At 42.6% G+C, this 26,979-nt stretch overlaps 1 protein-coding gene across 1 annotated transcript in view; it reads right to left on the reverse strand.

Annotated features, from left to right (window-relative positions):
* COL4A6 (collagen type IV alpha 6 chain) overlaps positions 1–26,979 on the reverse strand; it is a 207,059-nt gene that overhangs the window by 58,897 nt on the left and 121,183 nt on the right. The window contains exons 4-12 of the mRNA XM_067471575.1: positions 23,711–23,845; positions 20,269–20,313; positions 12,129–12,245; positions 11,938–12,006; positions 9,992–10,027; positions 8,166–8,228; positions 6,362–6,397; positions 4,748–4,789; positions 1,904–1,996 (exon numbers count right to left, since the gene is read on the reverse strand). Coding sequence (XP_067327676.1) covers positions 1,904–1,996; positions 4,748–4,789; positions 6,362–6,397; positions 8,166–8,228; positions 9,992–10,027; positions 11,938–12,006; positions 12,129–12,245; positions 20,269–20,313; positions 23,711–23,845 — 636 coding nt within the window. The remainder of the gene's footprint in view (positions 1–1,903; positions 1,997–4,747; positions 4,790–6,361; positions 6,398–8,165; positions 8,229–9,991; positions 10,028–11,937; positions 12,007–12,128; positions 12,246–20,268; positions 20,314–23,710; positions 23,846–26,979) is intronic.

Genomic DNA, 26,979 nt, shown 5'->3' on the forward strand with positions numbered 1-26,979 from the left:
TTCTATGGCACATGGCAAACAACTGAACATACTAGAAGGGTTTGGGGAGAATAGGAGTTGTAAGTCCTGGGATGTAAAGTTCACCTACAATTTGAACTCCACATTGCAGGTTATAGAAAGTGCCGTAAACATATACACGAGCCCTGCCAATGTCCTCCACCAATACCATACTGCCCACCACCCAAGTGAAGACTTTCATAAAGGGGACACTTTCATCCTAGATTTTCTGTATTCCCTCCACCACAGATATCCCAGTTTTTCCTGACTCTCTCCATTGGTGTGGAATTTGCCACTGCCTCTCCCTTAAAACTTTCCTTTCCTTTTCTATGGCACACAGCAAACAACTGAACATAGTAGAGGGGTTTGGGGAGAATAGGAGTTGTAGATCCTGGGATGTAAAGTTCACCTACAATCTGAACTCCACCAATGATGGACCTGGAACTAACTTTGCACACAGAACCCTCACGACTAACAAAAATACTGGAGGTCTTTGGAGGGATTTAAAGGAGATGTAGTTCACCTATATCCAGAGCGCACTATGTACCCAAACAATGATGGATCTGGACCAAACTTGGCATGCATACCCGATATGCCCAAATTTGAATTCTGGAGGAGCTTAGGAAAAATGGACCTTGACATTTGGGAGTTGTAGTTGCTGGGATTTATAGTTCACCTACAATCAAAGAGCATTCTGAACCTGAAGTGAAACCTCCCCTACCAAGAAAATACTGTGACAGGGTCATGATATGTTGGAAATGACTCAATAGTAACAATTCACCCTAGGGTAAAGGTAAAGATTTCCTCTTGATATTAAGTCTAGTCGTGTCCAATTCTGGTGGGTGGTACTCATCTCCATTTCTAATCCAAAGAGCCGGCGTTGTCCTTAGACACCTCCAAGGTCATGTGGCTGGCATAACTGCATGGAGCGCTGTTACCTTCCTACAGAAGCAGTACCTACTGATGTACTCACATTTGCATGTTTTTGAACTGCTAGGTTGACAAAAGCTGGGGCTAACAGAGGGAGCTCATCCCTCTCCCTGGATTCGAATCGCGGACCTTTCAGTCAGCAAGTTCAGCAGCTCAGTGGTTTAACCCGCTGTGCTACCTAGTCTAGAATAACAATTGGCTCCCACTCTTTCCCTTTCTGTAATAGATCACAACTTCCACTTGGGTTAACCCCGTTTCACGATTCAGAGATTTAGAGCAAATATGGTTTTGTTTGTTGCCATTTCCAAAGTAATGATTAAATCCCAAGCAGCGCCTTGGCCTTCTCTTGTCCTGGGAAAACTCATGTTCTCAGAGACAAGGAAACCTTTGGAGAGGTGGGTGCGGGGTGGTCTCATATATTTGGGGTATTTGGGGAGGAAAAAAAGAAAACACTTTGGGAAATCATTGATGAAAGCTTCTGGAAAGGAGAGCTCAAACGAGTTAATGGTTTACAGAGGTGAATAAATATCGTAAGACTTAATATTCACAAGGTCTGGATGCCTCTCTCCCTCTAAAAAGCTCTTTTAGGTGCAAGGCACACTGTTATCTCGACTTTTTTCTATGGGAACCAAAGGATATTCCTAACTTCGAAGCTAAATCCTAATCCCTGCCAACAACAACAAAAACATGTTGATCTTTCAAATCTCAAAGAAGGATTTGGGGAGTTACCCTAAGTCAATGAATATGGTGCTCAGAATAAGACTCATATATATTTCATTGGCATTTATTGGCGTCCACATCAGTGGGGCAGTGAATCCGCTCGGGTTTTTAGTCCAAACTTTAAAGAAGCTCTCCAAGTTGCTGATCCCTATCTGTTAAATAGGTTCAGATTGCTCTTTTCAGACTAAAATATTGATCAATTTCATCCTGCCAATTGCATTGTCTCCAAAATAATACCGGATGGGAGAAACCGTACTTTTGCTCCTCGTTGTCCTTTGGGGAACTCCATGAATTCCAAAATCCCAGTGGAAGGTGGAGGTCCAGCAGGGCCTGGGAGTCCCACATCTCCCTAGGAAAGAAAGAAAGAAAGAAAGAAAGAAAGAGGTGATAAGAGGCAGACTTTCCACTTTGCCTGCCTAAAATCTCGTGCTTTACGAAGGTGACTCTCAATCTAATGTTAAGAGGAAATAATAATAATAATAATAATAATAATAATCACAATATTAGGATTTAGAGATTGAACTGCAAAGACTCTGGCACAAGTCAGTCAAGGTGGTCCCAGTGGTGATCGGCACAATGGGTGCAGTGCCTAAAGACTTGGCCTGCACTCAAACACAATTGGCGCTGACAAAATTATCATCTGCCAGCTGCAGAAGGCCACCTTACTGGGATCTGCATGCATTATTCGCCAATACATCACACAGTCCTAGACACTTGAGAAAAGTGTCAGTGCCGATTGTGTTTAAGTGCAGGCCAAGGTCTTTAGGCACTGCACCCAGTGTGCCGATCACCACTGGGACCATCTTGACTGACTTGTGTCAGTGTCTTTGCAGTTGTGATCCAATACAACATCCAGCAGAGTGTCTGCTGTGGACTCATCTTGTTGTGTTTCAAATAATAATAATAATAATAATAATAATATAATAATATAATAATAATATAATAATAATAATACCAACAACAACATTATAATATAATGATAACAACAACAATATTATTATAATACCATAATGATAACAAGAATAATACTTTATTTATAACCCACCTTCTCTCCTCAAGGGAACTCAGAGTGGAATAATCTTGTATTCTGTCACTTTTTGTGGAATTAGGCAAGGAAGGAATCTAAGGGTGTCTCTACACTGCAGAAGAAATGCAATTTGACACCACTTTAACTGCCTTTTCTCAATGCCATGGAATTCTGGGATTTGTAGTTTGGGGAAACGCAAGCACACTTTGGCAGGGAAAGCTAAAGGACTTATAAAACTACAGCTCCCATAAGCCACAGCAGTCAAAGTGAATTTATTCTACAGTGGAGATGCACCTCTCACATCCCAATGAATGAAAAGGGAAATCTCATTTTGCAAAGGTATCAAGGAGGTTGAAAGGGAAGTCGATGTTCTCCTGTTTGTTACTATTGCTGCAAATCAGATGATCAGTTGCAATGTAATAATCTGATTTAAGATAATAGAGCAATGGAAGTTAAAGGAGTGTCAAACTGAATCAGTCCTACAGTGTAGATGTTCTTACATGACCTCAAGTTCTGCAATTCATATAGAACAGATCAGACGTAGCGAGATTCCTTCCTTCTCTCTTCCTTACTTCCTACTTTCTTATTCTTTCCTTCTTCTATTATTCCTTCCTTTCTTTTGCTCCTCCCTCCTCCCTTCTTTCCCCTTCTTTCCTTTGCTTCCTCTTTCCTTCCTCTTTCTTTCTTCCCTCCCCCTCCCTCTTTCCTTCCTTCCTCTTACTTTTCCTTTTTCCTCCTTCCATCCCATCCCTCCTTTTCTTCTTCTTCCCTTTCTTCCTCTTACTTCTCTCCCTCCCTTCCTCCTTCCGTTTTCCCTCCCCTCTTTCCCTCCCTCCTTTCTCTTCCTCTTTCTTATCTCCCTCTCTCCTTTCTTCCTCTTTCCTTCTTTCCCCCCTCCTTCTTTCCTCTTTTCTCCTTCCTTCCTTCCTTCCTTCCTTCCTTCCTCTTACTTCTTTCCCTCCCTTCCTCCTTCCTCTTTCCCTCCCTCTTTCCCCTTCCTTCCTTCCTTCCTTCCTTCCTTCCTTCCTTCCTTCCTTCCTTTCTTCTCTTCCTCTCTCCTTTCTTCCTCTTTCCTTCTTTTTCCCCTTCTTCTTTCCTCTTTTCTTCTTTTTTCCTTTCTTCCTCTTACTTCTTTCCCTCCCTTCCTCCTTCCTCTTTCCCTCCCTCTTTCCTCTTCCTTCCTTCCTCTTTCTTCTCTCCCTCTCTCCTTTCTTCCTCTATCCTTATTTCCCCCTCCTTCTTTCCTCTTTTCTTCCTTCCTTCCTTCCTTCCTCTTACTTCTTTCCCTCCCTTCCTCCTTCCTCTTTCCATCACTCTTTCTTACTTCGTTCCTCTTTCTTCTCTCCCTCTCTTTCTTCCTGTTTCCTTCTTTTTCCCCTCCTTCTTTCCTCTGTTCTTCTTCCTTCCTTTCTTCCTCTTACTTCTTTTTCTCCCTTCCACCTTCCTCTTTCCCTCCCTCTTTCCTCTTTTCTTCCTCCTTCCTTTCTTCCTCTTACTTCTTTCCCTCCCTTCCTCCTACATCTCTCCCTCCCTCTTCCTTCCTTTCTTCTTCTTTCCTTCCTTTTCCCCTTCCTTCCTTCCCACCTTCCTTCCTTCTCCTCTTTCCTACCTCCCTCCTCCCTTCATTCTTTCTTTCCCTCCTTCCTTCCTTTCTACACTTTTGCTCAGCTTCTCCTAGCAGAAGGGAGGAGCCATCATCCACAGCCGGCCGTCATCCCAGTCCCGCCCAGCACAAAGCCAGCTGGAAAACCCATAACCCTGCGGCTTCACCACCCGGGGCTCTAATGAGAAACAGACCGGGGCGGCTACCGAACTACTCAATGGGATAATCTGCCGCTCGGCTGTCAGCACTCCATTGACAGCTGCAGAGCTCTGCGGGAGCAAACGATTGCTTTGGAAATTCAGTGAGGTCTATACATTCAATCCAGGTTAAGAGGCAATACATCTCCTATGTGCGGCTCAGCAGGAAATGGGAAGGAGATGAACAAATCAGCCTCCAGTAGTACTGTAGACTCTCAATTAAGTGGAATCCAAGCAGTAGAAAAACACACACACAACGTAAACGGAACTTACTTTCACTCCCTTTTCTCCCTGGAAAACCAGGCCACTGTTCCCCTGAAAAACACCAAATAATGATCATTCAGCGGGGGGGTTGAATCTCTGTTTGTGCATTCAATAAAAGAAGGACCATACAATAATAGCAATACGAACAATTCATCTAGGCCTAAACCCATTTGCTAATCCTAACTAAAGCAGACCCATTGCGGTGGTGAGATTAACAGTGTTGATATACAGGGTTGCTGTGAGTTTTCTGGGCTGTCTGTCCAGGTTCCAGAAGCATTCTCTCCTGACATTTTGCCCACATCTATGGCAGGCAGTCTCAGAGGTTGTGAGGTCTGTTGGAAACTAGGCAAGTGGAGTTTATATATCTGTGAAATAATGTCCAGGGTGGGAGAAAGAACTCCTGTCTGTTTGAGGTAAGTGTGAATGTTGCAATTGGCCACCTTAATTAGCATTGAATAGCTTTTCTGTTTTAAAGCTTGCCTGCTTCCTGCCTAGGGGAATCCTTTGTTGGGAGGTGTTAGCTGGCCCTGATTGTTTTATGTCAGGAATTCCCCTATTGTTTGAGTGTTGTTCTTTATTTACTGTTCTGATTTTAGAGTTGTTTAATACTGGGAGCCAGATTGTGTTAATTTTCATGGTTTCTTCCTTTTTGTTGAAATTGTTCACATGCTTGTGAATTTCAATGGCTTCTCTGTGTAGTCTGACATGATGGTCCACCATATTCTGACATGGTGGAAGTTAAAAATGAGGAAATACTAAAAACAGGAGGAGCAAAAAAAGAAAGAAATACAGTCAGCTCTCCCCATTCATTGTGGTTACTTAGGAGCACAGGACCCCCATGAAGGTGAATAATAATAATAATAATAATAATAATAAAGGTTTCCCCTTGACATTAAATCTAGTTGTGTCTAACTTTGGGGTTTGGTGCTCATCTCAGTTTCTAAGCCAAAGAGCCAGCATTGTCCATAGACACCTCATTTGGCCGGCATGACTGCTTGGAGCGCCATTGTAATAATAATATACTTTATTTATATTACGCTCTATCTCCCCGAGGGGACTCAGGGCAGATTACAGAACACATATACAGCAGACATTCAATGCTATTATACACTTAACAAGGACAGACAATACATAAACAGAGGTAAAGGCTTTCCCATCTTTTTCCATCTCCGGCACCTGGAGGCTGTGCTCGACTCCGGCCACAGGGAGGTGCTGCCGCTCCATCTTCCATGCCGAGGAGCTTTGTCGACTGTAGACGTCCTCTCAATCAAGTCACCAGCATGTCCTTATGGGTGCCTTTTATAACCTAACTGCTTAAAGCGGTAGCTATTATCTACTCACGTTTCTGTTTTTGATCTGCTAGGTGAGCAGAAGCTGGGGCTGATGGCAGGAGCTCAGCCTGACCCGGGCTTGAACTGCCAACCTTTCAATCAACAAGATTTTCTGCAGCTTGGCAGTTTAACCCGCTGTGGTAAGCCCTAGAGAGGACACCTCTCTGGGAATTTCTATGTCTTGCAGTACAACTTGAACCCATGTTTTCCTAAAAATGATTGGCCGCAAGACAACCATGCAGGGCATCCAATGGAAAAGCCAAGAATCAAGGGAGGAATCCAATGTACTTACCAATTCACCTGGGGGGCCGGGCGGACCTGGTGGCCCCTAAATATACAGAGATAATAATGTGAGTTAAATGTTGGAAGTGACACTTGAGAGATGGGTTATCTACATATCTATTTAAGGCAAATACGCAAAAAAAGAGGAAGAATGAAAAATCCCCAAAGGAGAGCTCAAGTAAGCTCAAAGCAATGCAAAGGCTCTATATGAGTGGAGCTTATTTCTATGACTTTGTCCTATCTGCTAACTTTGAGCAGGGAAAACCAACTTCCAAATGGGTTTTCTAAGGCATATCAATAATAATAATAATAATAATAATAATAATAATAATAGGATTGCAGAGAAACAACTGGAAAAGCTGACACGATATGAGGATTTAAAAATCGAACTGCAAAGACTCTGGCACAAACCAATAAAGGTGGTCCCAGTGGGGATCGACACACTGGGTGCAGTGCCTAAAGACCTTGGTCTGCACTTAAACACAATCGGCGCTGACAAGATGACCATCTGCCAGCTGCAGAAGGCCACCTTACTGGGATCTGCACACATTATTCGCCAATACATCACACAGTCCTAGGCACTTGGGAAGTGTCCGACGTGTGATTCAATTCAACAGCCAGCAGAGTGTCTGCTGTGGACTCATCTTGTTGTGTTTCAAATAATAATAATAATAATAATAATAATAATAATAATAATAATATATTTACATTCTGCCTTCTCCCCAAGGGAACTCAGGGTGGATTACAATATATAAACAAACACAGGCAAAGATTCAGTGCCTTGTTACAAATGGAAATACAGTGAAACACAAATACACAGACAAAGGCAAAGGCTTCTCCTTTCATTTCTGGCTCTGGAGGCAGAGCTCATTTCTGGCTCTGGGGAGGTGCTTTTCTCCATTTCCAAGCCGAGGATCCTGCATTGTCGTAGACACCTCCTGGTTGTATAGCTGGCAAGATTGCTTGGAGCGTCTCTTTGCCTTTTCCCGCTGAAGCAGTACCTATTTATCTACTCACATTTGCATGTTTCTGAACTGCTAGGTTGGCAGGAGCTAGGACCGATAGTGGGAGCTCACCCCATTTTGCGGATTCAAACTATCAACCTTCAGGTCAGCAGTTCAGCAGCACAAGGGTTTAACCCATTGTGCCACCATGCCCCCCTAATAATAATAATAATAATAATAATAATTTATTTATATACCGCTCCATCTCCCCGAGGGGACTCAGAGCGGTTCCCAAGTAATATCACAAAACATACAGAGTAAAAACAACATAACCATAAGATTAACAAACAAAAATAAACATCAAAATTGTCGCCATATATTATTTTTGTATTAGGATATCCATAGTAAAATCCAAAAGGGTGTTCATTCTAGTACGTCCAAAGGTACATACACTGTAGAATGAATGTCGTTTTGAAACCAATTGAATTGCCATGGCTCAATGCTATGGAATCATCTAACTATGGTAAATGAATGTTGATTCCTCTGCAAACTACAACTCTCTGGATTCCACAGCATTGAGCAACAGTACTTAAAGTGGTATCAAACGGCATTAATTCTGCAGTGTAGATGGACCCTCTGTTTCAACCCAAAGGAGCTACATCAATTTTGGGAAACTAGAGGTTGTTATTTTATGCAAATCAAGAACAGGGCAATCATTCATTAGCAGATATTCTTTGTTTACTCCAAAAAAGGTAACTAGAAAATGTGACTAGGATGGAAAGCATTCAAAGGAAAATAATAAAGAGTGCAATACAAAACTCCTATCTGCAATATACTTAAAATAACAGGAAATATATGTGGCCGACTTACTGGGAAGCCAAGTAGCCCCACTGGGCCAGCAGGACCTGGAAGACCTGGAAAACCTCTCGGACCCTGTTTTTTTTTTTTTTAAGAAAAGAAGAAGTATTAAACTGAGTCACAAATAAGAAAAAAAAACCCATGTTTGGATTGTTCTCCAGTTCATCACTCACAAAATGAATATTTGCCTATCTATAATGAGATATCTTGGAGATGGGACTCGAGTCCAAGCATGGCTCTCCTTTATGTTTCATATCTAGGTTAGATACGGCTTGAAAATAATTTCACACACAATATTATTAATAATTTAGACACAAAATTTATTTATGTTTCTCTTATACACACACACACACTAGCTGTACCCACCACGCATTGCTGTGGCCAAGCTTCCCTCCCTCTTTCTCTTCTTTCTCTCTCTCTCTTTCCTTCCTTCCTTTCTTCTTTCCTTTCCTTTCCTTTCCTTTCTTTCTCTCCTTCCTTCTCTTCTTCTTCCCTTCCTCCCCCCCACCTTTTCTTTCCTTTTCCATTTCTCCTCTTTCTTCATTCTCTACCTATTCTTGGACTGCAACTCCCAGCAGTTCTCCTGATCTCTATCCAATCTATCTACCTGGAGGATTGCTGGGAGTTGCAGTCCAGGAAGAGGAAATTGGAAATATGCAGGGAATGGGGTGCTCTCAAAGAAATCCAGGGAGAAGAAAGCTTGCAGCTTGGAAGCAGTGCATTTGGATAATCCTCCTTTCTTAAAGGGCCTGGTCTAGGGGATGCTGGGAGCTGTAGTCCGGGAGAGAGTGCGGATATGCTATTGTGTGTTTTGTTTTCTGGGGGAGTTGTTTTGCACATGCGCTGTAGCATCTTTTTGCTTTTTTTGGCTTTCGAAGCCTTTTCCGCTGTGTTTTTATGACTGATGGCCACTTGCTGGCCTGATAGGTGTCTTGTGTCCAAATTTGGTGTCAATCCATCCAGTGGTTTTTGAGTTATGTTAATCCCACAAATAAACATTACATTTTTATTTTTATACACACACACACACACTTACATACTGTGTGTGTGTGTTGTGTGTGTGTTTGTGTGTGTATATATATATATATACACACACATACATATATATATCTCATACATTGCCTGAAGATACTTTTATATGTATATTATTAATAATTTCAAACACAACATCCATTTATAAACATATAGTCTGAAGATACATTTATACACAATATTTGCACACTAATTTTGGGCATGAAAAACAGTTTGTGTACAATGTACCATCACAAAGCAAACCAGTTACTATCTCAGCCATTCATTGGGACAATTTGGGAACATTTTGAGCTTTGGGATAAAGGATAATTAATCAGTAGCTCTAAACACGGGATGTAAAAACAACCAGAGCAGATATATCCTAATGTAAAGGTCCAAAGGCCAACTAAAATGGCAGAAGGGGCATCTACACCACAATTCCTAACAGTCTCAGGCCTCTTCCTTTCCCCCCTCAACCATTTAAGTGGAAAGTAAAGGACTCAAGGCTGTAGGAATTGTGGTAATTGAAGTTCAAAACACTGGAGGGCTGAAGTTTTCCCATGCCTGATCTACACTACAGAATGAATGCAGTTTGACTCTACTTGAACGGCCAAGGCTCAATGCTATGGCATCCTGGGAGCTGTAGTCTGACAAGATTTCTCTGTCAAAGAATCCTTTTGCTTCACCAAATCCCAACTCTCAGGATTCTGTAGCACTGAGCCATGGCACTTAAAGTAGTACCAAACTGCATTCATTCTACACTGTAGACACGCCCTATGACTGTCCTTATTTAACTTGAGTATGCAATGAAAGGAGAGGGAACTTACCATCGGTCCATCCAAGCCAGGAAGTCCGCTTTCCCCCTAAAAGTCAAAACAATCCCCTTTGATGAAACAGGAATATTTGGACATAAATTGTAAACTATGAATTTAAAATGTACATTTACTGGCATGAGTGGCTTTTATGAGTTTTAATCCTTGTTCTGTATCTTTCAATATATGTGTGTTAACCATCTTATGTTTTATATGTATATTTTAACTATGTTAAATGTCATGTTGCATCATGTCAAGCATACAAGTGTATGCGGAGAGGAAAGATAGTTAAATAATAATAATAATTATTATTATTATCATTATCATCAAAATCTGGGATTTAAAAGGGCTAAACATTTTCATTTATTTATTTTTATCCTGCTTTTCTCCAATCAATGGCTTTCATTTATACTGCTATATAATGCAGTTAAACTGCATTATAGGAGTCTACAGTTTCAAACTGCCTTGTAAGGCAGTACAGACTCATATAATGCAGTTCAATGTAGTCAGACTGGATTATATGAGTCTATAGCTTCAATCTGCATGATATGGCAGTGCAGACTCATATAATGCAGTTCAATGTAGTCAAACTGCATTATATGAGTCTACAGCTTCAAACTGCATTATATTATTTATTTACAATATTTATATTCTGTCCTTCTCACCCTGAAGGGGACTCAGAGCAAATCAGAGATCACACATATATGGCAAACATTCAATGGTGTTATACAATGACAAGACAGACAACTGTACATAGGGAGAGCCAAATATAGATTTTCCCATCTTTGGCATCTTGGAGGCTGTGTTTGGTTCTGGCCACAGGGAAGGGCGGGTGTGCTGTCGCTCCACTTTCCCTGCCAAAGAGCTTTGTTTGTAAACTTCCTCCTTGATCAAATCGTCATCATTTTTCTGGCATTTCCTTATGGATGCCTTAAATAAATCCCTGCTAAAGCCATACCTATTTATCTACTCACATTGCTGTTTTCGAAACACGTTACCCACTTGGAATGCTGGCCAATTCCACTTGCACTATATGGCTGCCATGATACATCTTAAAGGAACACTGACACCAACCATTTTTAACGTAAATTTATTTAAAACTGTTTTAAGAGTATTTGTTGTAATATTTATTTATGTTTTTGTTAATTATGCCTTTTTAAAAAATTAGGTTTTTATTCATAGAAAAGATAAACATCAAAAGTGTGGGAACAATTTCCCAATAGGAAAGTTAGGGGAAAAAGAGGGAAGAAGGTAAAGGTGAGGGAGGGAGAAAAAGAAAAAAAGCCGTTGACTTCCTTCTATTCTTCGGTGGTTGTAAAAAAAAAAAACTAAATTGTTCATAAATCTAGTACATCCCTGTGTCTATTTGACCTTCTCGTGATTGTTATGCTTCAAATTGTCAAGACTATATTGAAATTAATAATTAATTATGCCTTACTGACTATTCTGTTATATTTTTTAATCTCAGTGCTGAATCCTTCATGGTAAACTCACTGTTATTACTGTGCTCTATCATGTATTTTGATATGTTTTTGACATGTTTTGCACTCACTTAGACACTGAATGTCTGCCTTCTTATGTGTAAACCGCCCTGAGTCCCCTTGGGGGGAGAGGGCAGTATAGAAATAAAGGGTTTTTTTTAATTATTATTAGGTAGGCAGAAGCTGGGCTAAAGGCCAAGAGCTTACCCTACCTGGGCTTTGAACTGTCAATCTTTCAGTTGGCAAGATTTACTGCAGCTGGTGGTTAACCTGCTGTGCTAAAGCCCGGCCCAGTTACATATGGTAGAGTAGATTACGTCACCCTGAGTTCCCTTCGGGCTGATATGGGTGGGATAATGGTGATGTAAATAATAGAGGGAACCATTGACAAAAGAAGAAAACACACTTTCACACTTAAGAGATAAATGGCCAAGGATGCAGGAGAGAGACCTGTGAAGAGCGTTCATGGACATCCCTTACCTTCGTTCCTTTCAAAACTCCTTGGGCAAAAACAGGCTCGCCTTTGGGACCCTTTGGACCAGGAGGACCCTATGAACACACAGAAAAAGAAGCAAACCTCAGTTACTAACATACATTTCCCTGTGGTAAATCCCCAACCAAGGCCACCTCCCTCCTATTTTAGGCCAGCCAAAGGACTTATCGTGGAGTACCGGTGGTCCTTGTGTGCCAGGAAACCCATCTGCTCCTGGGATACCAGGGTTCCCAATGGTCCCATTACAACCATCCAGGCCAGGTAGGCCTCTGGGACCCGGTTGGCCAGGATGCCCCTGTTCAAAGAAAGGAAAGGAAAATAAAACCCATCTGCTACATAAAATTGCTGTGAGAAGAATCAATTTGTATCAGCCTTCCTTCGGCTGCAAGTTGCAATCTCCAAATATGCAGGAAAGTAATATTAGCATCTTTATTATTGCTATTATCATCATCATCATTTTAATTATAGTAAAAGTAAAGGTTTTCCCCTGACATTAAGTCCAGTCGTGTCTGACTCTGGTGGTTGGTGCTCATCTCCATTTCTAAGCTGAAGAGCCGGCGTTATCCGTAGACACCTCCAAGGTCATGTGGCCGGCATGACTGCAAGGAGTGCCATTACCTTCCTGCCGGAGCAGTACTTATTGATCTACTCATATTTGCATGTTTTCGAACCGCTAGGTTGACAGAAGTTGGAGCTGACAGCGGAAGCTCACGTCGCTCCCCAGATTCGAACTTGCGACCTCAACAAGTTTAGCAGCTCAGCGGTTTAACCCACTGCGCCACCAGGGGCTCCCTCCATCATTTTTCCACAACTGGGACTCCAAATGTCATACATATTAAAATTCACCCTATATAAGGCACATCTACACTGTAGAATGAATGCTGTTTGTCCCCACTTGAACTGACCTGGCTCAATGCTATGGAATTGCAGGAGTTGTACTTTGGGGAGGAACCAGCATTCTTTAGTAAAAATACAACTCCGATAATTCCACAGCATTTTGCCCTGAGAGTTCAAGTGGGGTCCAACTGCATTCATTCTACAGTGTTGATCAGGCATGGGCAAACTTCGCCCCTCCAGGTGTTTGGACTTAAACTCCCACAATTCCTAACAGCCTATCGGCTATTAGAAATTGTAGGAGTTGAAGTCCAAAACACCTGGTGGGATGAAGTTTGCTGAAAAGCTTATGGCTGCCTCTTTCCTCACGGCTCCTCTGAAATAAAACTGCGACAGCAGATGGCAGCAGTAAGAACTTAAAAACTTCTAACTAAAGCTACACAACTTGGATCTTCCTTGAAAAAGGCAGCCCCAACCAAGCCTTGGACCACAGACAATCCCCAGATGCTGAGGGATGAGGAGAGGTATAATCTCATGCTGACAAAGAGGATGGAGTCCCACAAAATTAACTATAATGACCTCACAACCTCCGAGGATGCTTGCCATAGATGCAGGAGAAACGTCAGGAGAAAATGCCTCTACAACATGGCCAAAAAACCTACAACAACCCAGTGATTCCGGCCATGAAAGCCTTCAACAATACATTAACTATAATGTTTTGCTCCATGGGCACCAAAATGGCATCACTTCTTCAGAGTTTCTGCACTGTTTTGCAACTCACCCATCTCAAGAACCAACCAACAGACTGAAAAAACTTCAGAGGGTGCTTGGCAAATGATATCTGCTCACAGACTATGGATCAAAAGATAATCTTTAGGTCCTTCATTTTCCTTGGGTAAAGGATGGCTGACATGTAGGGTGTGAATGTATACACTCATGTTGTTCACTCTTGGTCAAGAAGAACCTCTATATCAGATATGTCAAATTCATGACCCGGTGCCATGTATGGCATTTTATGTGGCCCTCTAGATTTTTTTTTCATGTCAGGGGGAATGTGAGAAACTGCAAGTCGCTTCTGGTGTGAGAGAATTGGTTGTCTGCAAGAACGTTGACCAGGGGATGCCTGAATGTTTTGATGTTTTATCATCCTTGTGTGAGGCTTCTCTCATGTCCCCACATGGGGAGCTGGAGCTGGAGCTGACAGAGGGAGCTCATCCGCACTCTCCCGCACTCGAACCTGCGACCTGTCGGTATTCAGTCCTACCAGCACAAGGGTTTAACCCCCCGGGGCACCACCAGGACCCCCAACCATAACATAATTTTAATTGGTACTTCATCACTGTAATTTTGTTACTATTATGAATCTTAATGTAAATATCTGATATGCAGGATGTATTTTCATTCACTTGACAAAATCAGGCACACATACCTGGAACACCCAAACGTCAATACTGGTGGTTGGTGGGGGGATTGATTTTGTCATTTGGGAGTTGTAGTTGCTGGTATTTATAGTTCACCTACAATGAAAGAGCATTCTGAACTCCGCTAAAATGGAATTGAACCAAACTTGGCATACAGAACTCCCATGAGCAACAGAAAAACTTGAAGGGTTTGGTGGGCCTTGACCTTGAAATTGTAGTTCACCTACATCCAAAGACCACTATGGACTAAAACAATGATGGATCTGGATCAAACTTGGCATGGATACTCAATATGCCCAAATGTGAACACTGGGTTTTTTTTTTTTTTTGGGAAAAATAGACCTTGACATTTGGGAGTTGTAGTTGCTGGGGTTTATAGTTCATCTACAATCAAAGAGCATTGTGAACTTCACCAACAATGGAATTGAACCAAACTTGGCACACAGAACTCCCAGGAACAACAGAAAATACTGGGAGGGTTTGATTGGCATTGACCTTAAGTTTTGGAGTTGTAGTTCACCTACATCCAGAGAGCACTGTGAACTCAAACAATGATGGATCTTCACCAAACTTGGCATGGATACCCAACATGCCCAAATGTGAACACTGGAGGAACTTAGGAAAAAATGAACCTTGACATTTGGGAGTTGTCGTTGCTGGGATTTATAGTTCACCTACAATCAAAGAGCATTCTGAACCCAACCAATGATAGAATTGGGTCAAACTTCCCACATAAACCCCCCCCAAGACCAACAGAAAACACGGTGTTTTCTGATGGTCTTTAGTGATCCCTCTGACACCCCCCACAACCCCCCCCCCCCAGGTACCGACCCCCAGGTTGAAAAACGCTGCCCTAAAATACGGTGTGCAATAAATCAGTGTCTATCCGAGATGGGGAAATCAACCTACAGAGGAGCCTTCAAAAAAAAATTCTATTGGAAAATCAGCCCTTAAAGGACAATCTAGGGCAAAACCGCCTATTTTTCCAGTTCCTGGAATACATATTCCCTATCTTCCTCTCCCATTAAAAGCTAATCCTTTGGAAGTGGGGCGGAGGGAGACAGAGCCAAATATTGTAACCTCTGAGCTCATGTGCTTATCTTTGGTTTGGTAGTGGAGTATCTTATGTCAACACACCATCCAGTAATAAAATGTAAACATGGGGCCCGTGACTATTCCAAGCAACATGTGCAGGGCTTCATACATTTATTTATGTATTTAGATTTATAGCCAGAAAGGCTGCAGTTTATCTCCCTGGAGGGAAAGGGAACCGAGTGGAAATGAGAAGGACATGTGTTCACAAGGAAAAAACAGCAGCTTTTCCTTTCCAGAGAGATAAGAGAATGGATAGTTTATGTGCTGAATTATCTTTACTTTTGACAGCATTACATTGAGTTGAGCTTGTGTTTACCTGGGCAACGCTAGCTTTTGAAATCAAACCATATTGGATTTGACTGCAAGTCAATTCCAACTTATTTGTGCGTTTATCAGGTAAAGCAAAGTCACTCCTTCAGGTCTATCCAGTCAGATGTTAACTATGAATCTTAAACGCACATTTTACGTCTATTGAATTTTAATATTTCCTTTCTGGTTTTCATATATGCTCTTTGTTGAATGCATTGTATTATGATTTTAACTGTGTTGTGCCCCACCTTGAGACATAAACAGAGGAGGGAAATAAATATTAAAAAAATAAATTTATTCTTGTGATGTTGAAGGCTTTCATGACCGGAATGACTGGGTTGTTGTGAGTTTTCCAGATTATTTGGCCATGTACCAGAAGCATTCTCTCCCGACGTTTCACCCACATCTATGGTAGGCATCCTCAGAGATTGTGAGGTTGTTGGAAACTAGGCAAGTGGGATTTATATATCTGTGGAATGATGTCCAGGATGGGAGAAAGAACTCTTGTCTGCTTGAGTCAAGTGTGAATGTTGCAATTGGCCACCTTGATTAGATAAGTATAACTAAGTTATGCTGGGCAAAATTCAGCCATATTCCCCACTGCGATGAATGGGGCTTGTTAATTACTAGTGATGTAAGACCCCTTGATTTCAATGGATCTACTCTATATTTGCACTAAATTGGATTTGATGCACTTTGGATGCATTTACACTACAGGATTAACACAGTTCAACTGCTTTGCAGCCCGCTACTACATCAAATATGATATTATGGTATATGCTGCTGGTGAGTATACTGATGGTCCAACACATTTGGACATGTCTTTAGGACTTGGCTGTAGAGACAGTAAACCCTTAGATTGCTGTGAGTTGTCCAGGCTATCTGGCCATGTTCCAGAAGCATTCTCTCCTGATGTTTTGTCCACATCTATGGCAGACGTCCTCAGAGGTTGTGAGGTTGTTGGAAACAAGGCAAGTGGAGTTTATATATCTGTGGAATAATGTCCAGGGTGGGAGAAAGAACTCTTGTTTGTTGGAGACAAGTGTGGATGTTATAACTGGCCAGCTGGATTAGCATAGAATGGCCTTGCAGATTCAAAGCCTCACTGCTTCCTGCCTGTGGGATCCTTTGTTGGGAGGTGTTAAAGAGCAACACCCAAAAAAGGGGGAATTCTAGACAAGAATCAATCAGGACCAGCTAACACCTCCCAACAAAAGATCCCCCAGGCAGGAAGAAGCCAGGCTTTGAAGCTGCAAGGCCATTCGATGCTAATCAAAATGGCCAATTGTGACATTCACACCTGCCTCAAGCAGTCAAGAGTTCTTTCTCCCACCCTGGACTTTCCACAGATATATAAACCCAATTTTCCTAGTTTCCAACAGACCTCATAATCTCTGGGGATGCCTTTCAAATATGTGGGTGAAACATCTGGAGAGAATGCTTCTGGAACATGGTCAGACAGCCCAGAAAAATTAGAGCAACCCAAATTTATTCTTCTTTTTTAGAATCTGTAAGTGAGAAAGACTACCACTTCAGGAAGGGAAAGAAATCCCTTGTGTTAAAATAGTAAAGATACTCCAACGAAAAGAAAACGAGCAGGATGTTTCCTACTTCCAGGGAGATGTACGCTTTCTTTTCCTGATGCAATCCTAACCTTTGGTTGTGATATATGCATTTAAGGTAATAGGCAGTGTTACACTGCAACTTCCTTTAAGCCAAGGGATTTCTTTCTAAGTCAATGCATGCGTTGGACTGAGTGGTTGGTGCAATTACCATTTTTCAAAGACGGAAGGGAGAAATGGACCAAACGGAGGATGAATGCAAACCTAATTTAATAATCTGCTTTGTATATGTTTCAGCCAAGGGGGCCCCTTCTGTCAAGTACTCACAGCAGAAGGGAACATCAGAAACTAACCAGAGATGATAGAAGCCATTCCGTGGGCTATCTCCCTGCAATGTTTCCATTTCGCCCGCCTTGTATATTCAGCTGAAGCGGCATAAATCGCCCGGCTCGCACACTTTTCCAAACTTCTGAACCTTGTTCCATGGGAAAAGCTAAACAGAGGCAGCGGGGCGGGGGAGAAGGGGGCCTTTAAGGGCCGTTCCTCCTGTACATCTGCGGTTCACAGTCCATAAACACAGGCGGAGGCCGGCTGCCAAGGGCTTTTCAGCAACCCAGCTGCAAAAACACCAGAAGCCGGCAACTTACCTGGCGGTCAACATTTCCTACACGACCCGCGGTGGCCTTTTCCTCCAATGCAAAACCTTTCCACATCCTTAAATATGAACTCCAGGGAGTTTCCCTGCATTTAAACCACTCATCCATGCAACTTGCAACAAAACTGCATTGCAAGAAAGCCAGCATCTTTCTGAGACTGAGTTAAAAGTGATGAAAAAGTTTGAAAAACATGGAGGGCCTTGGTATCTGCTATCTTTTGCACATATCCATTCAAAATGTAAAGCTGTCTACAAAGATGTTGCCCAGGGGGTGCCTGGATGCGTTACCATCCAACTGGGAGGCTTCTCTCATGTCCCCGCAAGCTAGAGCTGACAGATGGGAGTTCACCCCATCTCACTGATTTGAACAGACAACCTTCAGGTCAGCAACCCAATCTTCAGGTCAGCAGTTCAGCCGGCACAAGGGTTTAACCCATTGTACCACCGAGGCTCCTTACCAAATTATAACTCCAATATTCCATAGCATTGAATTTCTTTTTTTTGGTCGTGTCAGGAGTGACTTGAGAAACTGCAAGTCGCTTCTGGTGTGAGAGAATTGGCCATCTACAAGGACGTTGCCCAGGGGATGCCAGGATGTTTTGATGTTTTTACCATCCTTGTGGGAGGCTTCTCTCATGTCCCCACAAGAGGAGCTGGAGCTGATAAAGGGAGCTCATCCAGGCTCTCTCTGGATTCGAACCTGTGACCTGTCGGTCTTCAGTCCTGCCGGCACAGGGGTTTAACCCACTGCGACATTGGGGGCTCCAGTTAAAAGTGATGAAAATAGTTTGAAAAACATGGAGGGCCTTGGTATCTGCTATCTTGTGCATATATCCATTCAAAATGGAAAGCTTCTTCTGAGTCCTTAAGCCTAATATTGGAAGAATGAGACAAATAGCTATCTAACCAGGGATCCTCAAACTAAGGCTTGAGGACCAGATACGGCCCTCCAATGTCATTTACCTGGCCCTCGCTCAGGGTCAACCTAAGTCTGAAATGACTTGAAAGCACACAACAACAACAACAACAACAATCCCATCTCATCAGCCAAAAGCAGGCCCACACTTCCGATTGAAATACTAATAAGTTTATATTTGTTAAAATTGTTCTTCATTTTAATTATTGTATTGTTTTAAAGTGGTTTTTTTTTGCACTACAAACATGATATGTGCAGTGTGCATAGGAATTCATTCATCTTTTTTTCAAATTATAATCCGGCCCTCCAACAGTTTGAGGGACTGTGACCTGGCCCTCTGTTTAAAAAGTTTGAGGAACCCTGATCTACACTGTAGAATTAATATAGTTTGGCAACACTTAAACTGCAATGGCTCAATGCTGTAGAAACCTGGGAGTTGCAGCTTCACAATTCTTTAGCATTCTCTATCAAATAGTGCCATTTTTTATCATGTCAGAAGTGACTTGAGGCAAGAGAGAGAATTGGCTGTCTACAGAGATGTTGCCCAGGGGGTGCCTGGATATGTTGCCATCCAGCTGGGAGACTTCTCTCATGTCCCCGCAAGCTAGAGCTGACAGATGGGAGCTCACCCCATCTCACGGATTCGAACCGACAACCTTCAGATCAGCAACCCAATCTTCAGGTCAGCAGTTCTGCCAGCACAAGAGTTTAACCCATTGTGCCACCGCGGCTTCTCCTTACCAAATTATAACTCCAAGATTCCATAGCATTGAATTTATTTATTTATTTTGTCATGTCAGGAGTGACTTGAGAAACTACAAGTCACTTCTGGTGTGAGAGAATTGGCCGTCTGCAAGGAAGTTGCCCAGAGGATGCCCAAATGTTTTGATGTTTTATCATCCTTGTGGGAGGCTTCTCTCATGTCCCCGCATGAGGAGCTGGAGCTGATAGAGGGAGCTCATCCACGCTCTCCCCGGATTCAAACTTGCGACCTGTAGGTCTTCAGTCCTGCCGGCACAGCGGTTTAACCCACTGCACAACCGGGGCTCCTCCTTACCAAATTATAACTCCAAGATTCCATAGCATTGAATTAAAGTGATGTCAATCTGCATTAATTTGACAGTGTAGATGTAGCCATGGGGAAGTTGGAAAACACCCCTTCCATACAGTAAAGATGGGCATGTAAGCCTATAAAGGACTGCTTTATCATTACATAATCATGTGTTTATGATTTCACGCTGCAGCCTATGGAATTGTGGGATTTATAGTTTAGTAAAGCATTAGAACCCACTGACAGAAAATTCTAAATGCAACAGCAATTGCAATATGGGGATCCATAGTATTTAAAGTGGAATGAGAGCCCTCTGACTATGTGGTATGGAATGGCCCTTGGATTCAGTATTCAACCATCTAGTTCCGTATTATCTATATTGATCCTCTGCCATTCTTCCAGAACTAACTACCAAACAGCTATCAAGATTGCCACCCTTAAAACATTGAAACATTTAAAACAAAGAAAAACTTACAGGAACTCCGTATATGCCTTGAAATCCAGGAACCCCCATCGGGCCCTAAAAGAGTAAAAAGAGCACAGCAAAGGTTTAATGGTAGAGCTCAGACTTGGATCAAGACGAGCGTGCAATTACCCCTCAGCACAGCACAAATATCTACATGCGAGATGCATTACACTGGAACTGTGCAACTCCTGCACAAAATAGCAATGTTATAAGGTATTGTCGAAGGCTTCCATGGCTGGAATTACTAGGTTGTTGTAGGTTTTTTGGGCTGTATGGCCATGTTCCAGAAGCATTCTCTTCTGATGTTTCGCCTACATCTATGGCAGGCATCCTCAGAGGTTGTGAGGTCTGTTGGAAACTAGGAAAATTGGGTTTATATATCTGTGGAAAGTCCAGGGTGGGAGAAAGAACTCTTGTCTATTGGAGCTCCAACTGAATTTTCCTAGTTTACAACAGACCTCACAACCTCTGAAGATGCCTGCCATAGATGCAGGTGAAACGTTGGGAGAGAATACCTCTAGAACATGGCCATACAGCCCAAAATCCTACACCAACCCAATGTTACAAGGTATATCCAAAAAGTAAGGTTTTGAAAATACAAATACATTTCATAAAACTTAAACGGATTACAGCATAGGTATTTCATTATTTTCCCTCATAATCACCACTCAGTTCAATACATTTTTGATGCCTGTGTCATAGAAGTTTCCCTCCGCCTTTTTCAGCTAGTTCGTCACTTTGATTTTCACCTCGTTGTTGTTGGAAAAGTGTTTTCCACCCAGGTATTCCTTCAGTTTAGTGAACTGATGATAGTCACTGGGTGCGAGATCGGGGCTGTTAGAGGGGTGGCTTCAAACATCCCAACCAAAGGAAGTCAATAACTCTTGTGTTGCATGAGCAGTGTTGTTGTTGTTGTTCATTTGTTCAGTCGTTTCCGACTCTTCGTGACCTCATGGACCAGCCCACGCCAGAGCTCCCTGTCGGCCGTCACCACCCCCAGCTCCTTCACGGTCAAGCCAGTCACTTCAAGGATGCCATCCATCCATCTTGCCCTTGGTCGGCCCCTCTTCCTTTTTCCTTCCATTTTCCCCAGCATAATTGTCTTTTCTAAGCTTTCCTTTCTTCTCATGATGTGGCCAAAGTGCTTCAGCTTTGTCTCTGCTATCCTTCCCTCCAGTGAGCAGTCGGGCTTTATTTCCTGGAGTATGGACTGGTTGGATCTTCTGGCGATCCAAGGCACTCTCAGAACTTTCTTCCAACACCACAGCTCAAAAGCATCTCTCTTCCTTCGCTCAGCCTTCCCTAAGGTCCAGCTCTCACATCCGTCGGTGACTACGGGGAATACCATTGCTCTGACTATGCAGATCTTTGTTGCCAGTGTGATGTCTCTCCTCTTTACTATTTTATCGAGATTGGACATTGCTCTCCTCCCAAGAAGTAAGCGTCTCCTGATTTCCTGGCTGTAGTCTGTGTCTGCAATAATCTTTGCACCTAGAAATACAAAGTCTGTCACTGCCTCCACGTTTTCTCCTTCTTTTTCCCAGTTGTCAATCATTCTTGTTGCCATAATCTTGGGGTTTTTTAATGTTTAACTGCAACCCAGCTTTTGCACTTTTTTCTTTCACCTTGATTAGAAGGCTCCTCAGTTCCTCCTCACTTTTGGCCATCAAAGTGGTGTCATCTGCATATCTAAGGTTGTTAATGAGCAGTGTGAGGACACTCATTGTCATGAAGGAGACAGACTTTTGCTGTCAACATCCACAACATTTCTTTTGGATGGCTCTGCGAAGTTTCTTCGTGGTCTCACAATCTATTCCATACCCATTTTGTCACATGCTGTCTTGACATTACGTCCTCTCCATAAACTGAAACGGTTTCATGATGAAATGCCCTTAGCATTTAGGCAGCATATTACAGTGCAAACTTCGCACTTGGAGGGAAACAGAATATGGACGCTCATCTCTAACCTTTACCACAATGCCAGTTGATAAGCTACTGACGACTGGCACTGCTCGTTCACTTTTGTTGGCTTCCTGCTACATGGCAGTGATATGAACGTTCCCTGAGAAAATTCCCCATGTGAGCTACGTGACTTGTAACCTTACTATCCAAATAAGCCTCATACATAACTAGTTGCTATTTGTGCACTGTGTAATGGTAACAAACAACTGCCACCTCCAATGCATAATATGCAAATGCTACGTGTAGTTGTCTTTTCAGTATTTGCAGATTTTATTATCAGTGCATTGATGTACTTGCTGCAGCTTTCACAACTGTGATGGTGGAAGACCCAGAAGTTCTAGAGCCAACAGTTCTCAAGGCATCTGTAGATTCTCCAGCACAATTCTGGAGTCTGGAGGAATTAGAGATTTCTAGAGAGATGATGTCCCATTTTTCAAATTTATGGATATCTGTGTTACACTCCTAACCCCTGCAAAAGAGGAGTCTTTTCTACTACTTACTTATTTAGGTGATCCCTCGTTGTCTGAATAGGATAATCCTCCAGGGTGGGTCCGTAGGTGACTGTGGAGCCATATTCTTGATCTGCATCATCTCCTGCAATGAGGGCATTGGTTTCCAGGTGGAAGGTGGTCCTGGTTGGGGTTGGCTTGGCATGCCTTCCTCTTGGCACGCTTCTCTCTTTCACTCTCCATTCATGCCTCTTCAAATTCTGTAGCTTTGAACCCATCTTTAAATTTCTTTTCCTGACCACCAACATTCCATTTTCCGTTCTTGAGTTCGGAGTAGAGCAACTGCTTTGGGAGACGGTGGTCAGACATCCAGACAACGTGGCCGGTCCAGCAGAGTTGATGGCGGTGGTCTTTGCTTCTTCCAGCATGCTGACATTTGTCCCCCTATCTTCCCAAGAGATTTGCAGGATTTTCCGGGGGCAGCACTGATGGAATCTTTCTAGGACTTGCATGTGACATCTGTAGACAGCCCATGTTTCGCAGGCATATAGCAGGGTTGGAAGGACAATAGCTTTATAAACAAGCACCTTGGTATCCTTATGGATGTCCCGGTCCTCAAATACTCTCTGCTTCATTCGAAAAAATGCTGCACTCGCAGAGCTCAGGCAGTGTTGTATTTTGTCGTTGATGTTGACTTTGGTGGGGACATGGCTGCCAAGATAGTGGAAATGGTCTACATTTTCTAATGTTACACCAGTAAGCTGTATCTCTGGCATTGGAGAGGGATTCGTTGGTGACTGATGGAACAGCACTTTGGTTTTCTCGATGTTCAATGACAGGCCGAGCTTCTTGTATGCTTCTGTGAAGATGTTTAGAGAGGCTTTTGTACTACTGATGTGGACAAATAAATATGGGCATTATCACTGGAAGATGCATCAGACTTTAGACCAACTCTGAGCCCACTTGGTAATGCCCAGAGCTGATAAAACCCAGGATTGCCTTGAAGCTTTCCAAGCCACATAGAGCTGGGCTCAACTTACTTTATCGCCCTTGAATCCAGCTGGTCCTGAAGCCCCCATGGATCCCTTCTCGCCCTTTGGCCCTCGCAAGCCTTCTGCTCCAGTAAATCCAGGAGTGCCCTGCTGTCCTTGGTTTCCAATTGGCCCTGGCCGACCCTGAAAGGAAGAAAGGAGGGAAGATATTGATTACTGTGGGCTTTGCCAATAATCAGATGGTTGTCTACCTTCCAAATCGCTTTCAAACAGAAACAAAAAACAATCAACAAAAACCAAGATGGTGCTATGACTTCATTTTGACACATGTCTACATCCTTTTCAATCCTGGGCTTTGTAGTTTGGACTAATTGCCCCTCCCCAAACTGCAAATCCCATAGGATACCATAGGATGGAAATATAATTAAAGTGGAGTAAAACGTAAAGGTAAAGCATTTGCAGAATGATGATCGAGTCAATAACGGATGAACACACTGGCGGATAGTGATGAATTTGTGATTTTATTCTGACGACCTGGCTTTTGTAATTGTATGATATTGTATCATCTGTATTATAATGTATTTTGTATTAATGAATTATGATGCTATTATGTTTACTACATTTGTGTTGAATTTTCTGCTGTTAGCCAGCCTGAGTCCCTTTTCAGAGGTCGAGAAGACCGGGTTATAAAAGCTCTAAATAAATAAATAATAAAGGTTTCCCTTGATATTAAGTCTATCCATGTCCGGCTTTTGGGGGGGGGGGGGGGTAGTAGTCTCCATTTCTAAGCCTAAGAGCCGGCATTGTCCGTAGACATCTTCTAGGTCATGTGGCCAGCACAACTGCATGGAGCGCCGTTACCTTCCCGCAGAAGTTGTACCTATTGATCTCCTCACATTTTCATGCTCTCACAGAAACTTTAATTGTGTTGGATAGAATTCGGGCAAGACAGCAGAACTTCCTCTTCGAAGACTCTTTTAGGGTCCCTGATAATATAAATGCCACATCCAGAAAAGGGTAAATGTTGGTTTTCTTGACCATGTCCTAAAAAGCAGCAAACAGAAACCAAAATAGTTTCTCAGGTGGAAACTATTCTCTGCCAGCCATCCTCATGGGCTTCAAAGGGATTTAAATGAAGTTCATAAGAACTAGATTATCATGGCTTAATCCCATTATAAAGGCGATTAGAAACACTTTTCGGTCCAGGGAGTCCCAGGCTGTATCCCAAAAACTTGCAGAGCGGGGAAGGGGAAAGCGCAGCCGATGGATGACGTCAAGGTTAGTTTAGGCCACCTGCCCTTTACCTGCAAAATTTGGAAACAATATTTTTGCGGCCCACTTAACCACAGATTCGATACAGCATTTCACATTTGCAGGTTTGACTTGTGAGACCAAATTTGGCACAAATACTCGATATGCCCAAATTTGAATACTGGTGGGGTTGTACACGTGTGTGTGTGTATTGGGGGGGGGGGGGGGGGGGAGGGGGTGAGTTGTAGTTGCTGGGATTTATAGTTAACCTACAATCAAAGAGCATTCTGAACTCCACCAATGATAGAACTGAACCAAACTTTGCACACAGAACTCCCATGACCAACAGAAAATACTGGAAGGGTTTGGTGGGCATTGACCTTGAATTTTGGAATTGTAGTCCACCTCCATCCAGAGAGCACTGTGGACTCAAACAGTGATGGATCTGGACCAAACTTGGCACAAATACTCAATATGCCCAAATGTGAACACTGGCAGAGTTTGGGGAAAATGGACGTTGACATTTGGGAGTTGTAGTTGCTGGGATTTATAGTTCACCTACAATCAAAGAGCATTCTGAACTCCACTAGAATTGGGCCAAACTTCCCACCAATGATAGAATTGAACCAAACTTCCCACACAGAACCCCCATGACGAACAGAAAATACTGTGTTTTCTGATGGTCTTTGGAGACCCCTCTGACACCCCCAGGGGTCCTGGCCTACAGGTTGAGAAACACTGGTGTAAATGCAGTCAAGGTTTTGGGGAGGATTTAACTGGGACAATAGTCCAACCCAATGTGATTAAAGGAACATTGAGCGATACATTTAAAATCATATATAAAAGAGTGTATTATGGCTGCCATTTATTGTTTGTCTTTGCTCTCGCTACTTAACAGCCATTGAATTTGTGTGTTGCAACTGTTTGTTTATACTGTATATTTCAACAAATAAAACCCATTTTAAAATAACATAAATTACTGCAACAAAATGTAAAACAAGTCTGTAACATTGTTGCTTCCCTATTTATCATGTTGGATTTTCTTTGTCATATATGATTTTTTTCACTTGACAAAAAAGCCTGTTCAGAACAACCTGTTCTGTTTACAGTACTTCGTTTGCTGCTCCAAGCCCAACTGGAAGTTTTAATACCCGCAAGAGAGAAATAAATTAAAATATATTCTTAGAGATAATTGCAATAAAGAATCATCAGCCCCAATGTTGGCAGAACATCTTCCCACACATGTTTCAAGCATTTCCAAATGGATTCGCAACAGAGTGCCTAAGACAATGGAGTACGAATCTGGGTCTCCATGGACTGAACTAAACCAAAATGAACTGAATCAAAATCATTGTTTACTTGGTGGGTCCAAGAGCTAATCAGGTTGAATGCCTGATTAGTCAAGACAATAATGGGAAAGTCAAGACAATAATGGGAAAGACAATAATGCAGAAAACTTTAGGAAAAGGGGAAAACTGCATTACACGTTGATAGACTCAATCAGGGAAGCCATGGCCCTGAGCTTGCAAGACTGGTCAGGAAGTTCTTCCTAATGTTCAGGTTGGAATCTCCTTTCTTGTAATTTGAACCCATTGCCAGGCTTAGCACAGCAGGCTAAACTGCTGTGCTGCAGAAAATCCTACCAATTGGAAGGTTGACAGCTCGAGCCTGGGTCGAAGTGAGCACCTGTCATTAGCCCCAGCTCACCTGCCCACCTAGCAGGTTGGAAACAGAAATGTGAGTATATAAAATAGGTACTGCTTTCAGAGAGGAGATAATAAAGGCTCCCTTAAGGACATAGATCAGAGGAAAGCTCCTCAGCATTGAAGATGGAACGACCCCCCCCCCCCCCCCCGGTGGCCAAAGTTGAGCACAGCCTCCAAGATGCTGGAAATAAGATGGGAAAAACTGCCTTTACCTCTGTTTGTTTTGTCTGCCCTTGTTAATTGTATAATTGGTGTGAAGTCTTGGATCTGCCTTCTCCTCTCCTCTGCTTTAGTTCCCCCTGTTTATATGCCTTCCCAATAGTGTAAAGACCTTTCTTTGTATTAGTTTTTGGGTGGAGC

The sequence above is a fragment of the Anolis sagrei genome, chromosome 10 (genome assembly GCF_037176765.1).
Source record: "Anolis sagrei isolate rAnoSag1 chromosome 10, rAnoSag1.mat, whole genome shotgun sequence".
Classification (NCBI taxonomy): Eukaryota; Metazoa; Chordata; class Lepidosauria; order Squamata; family Dactyloidae; genus Anolis; species Anolis sagrei.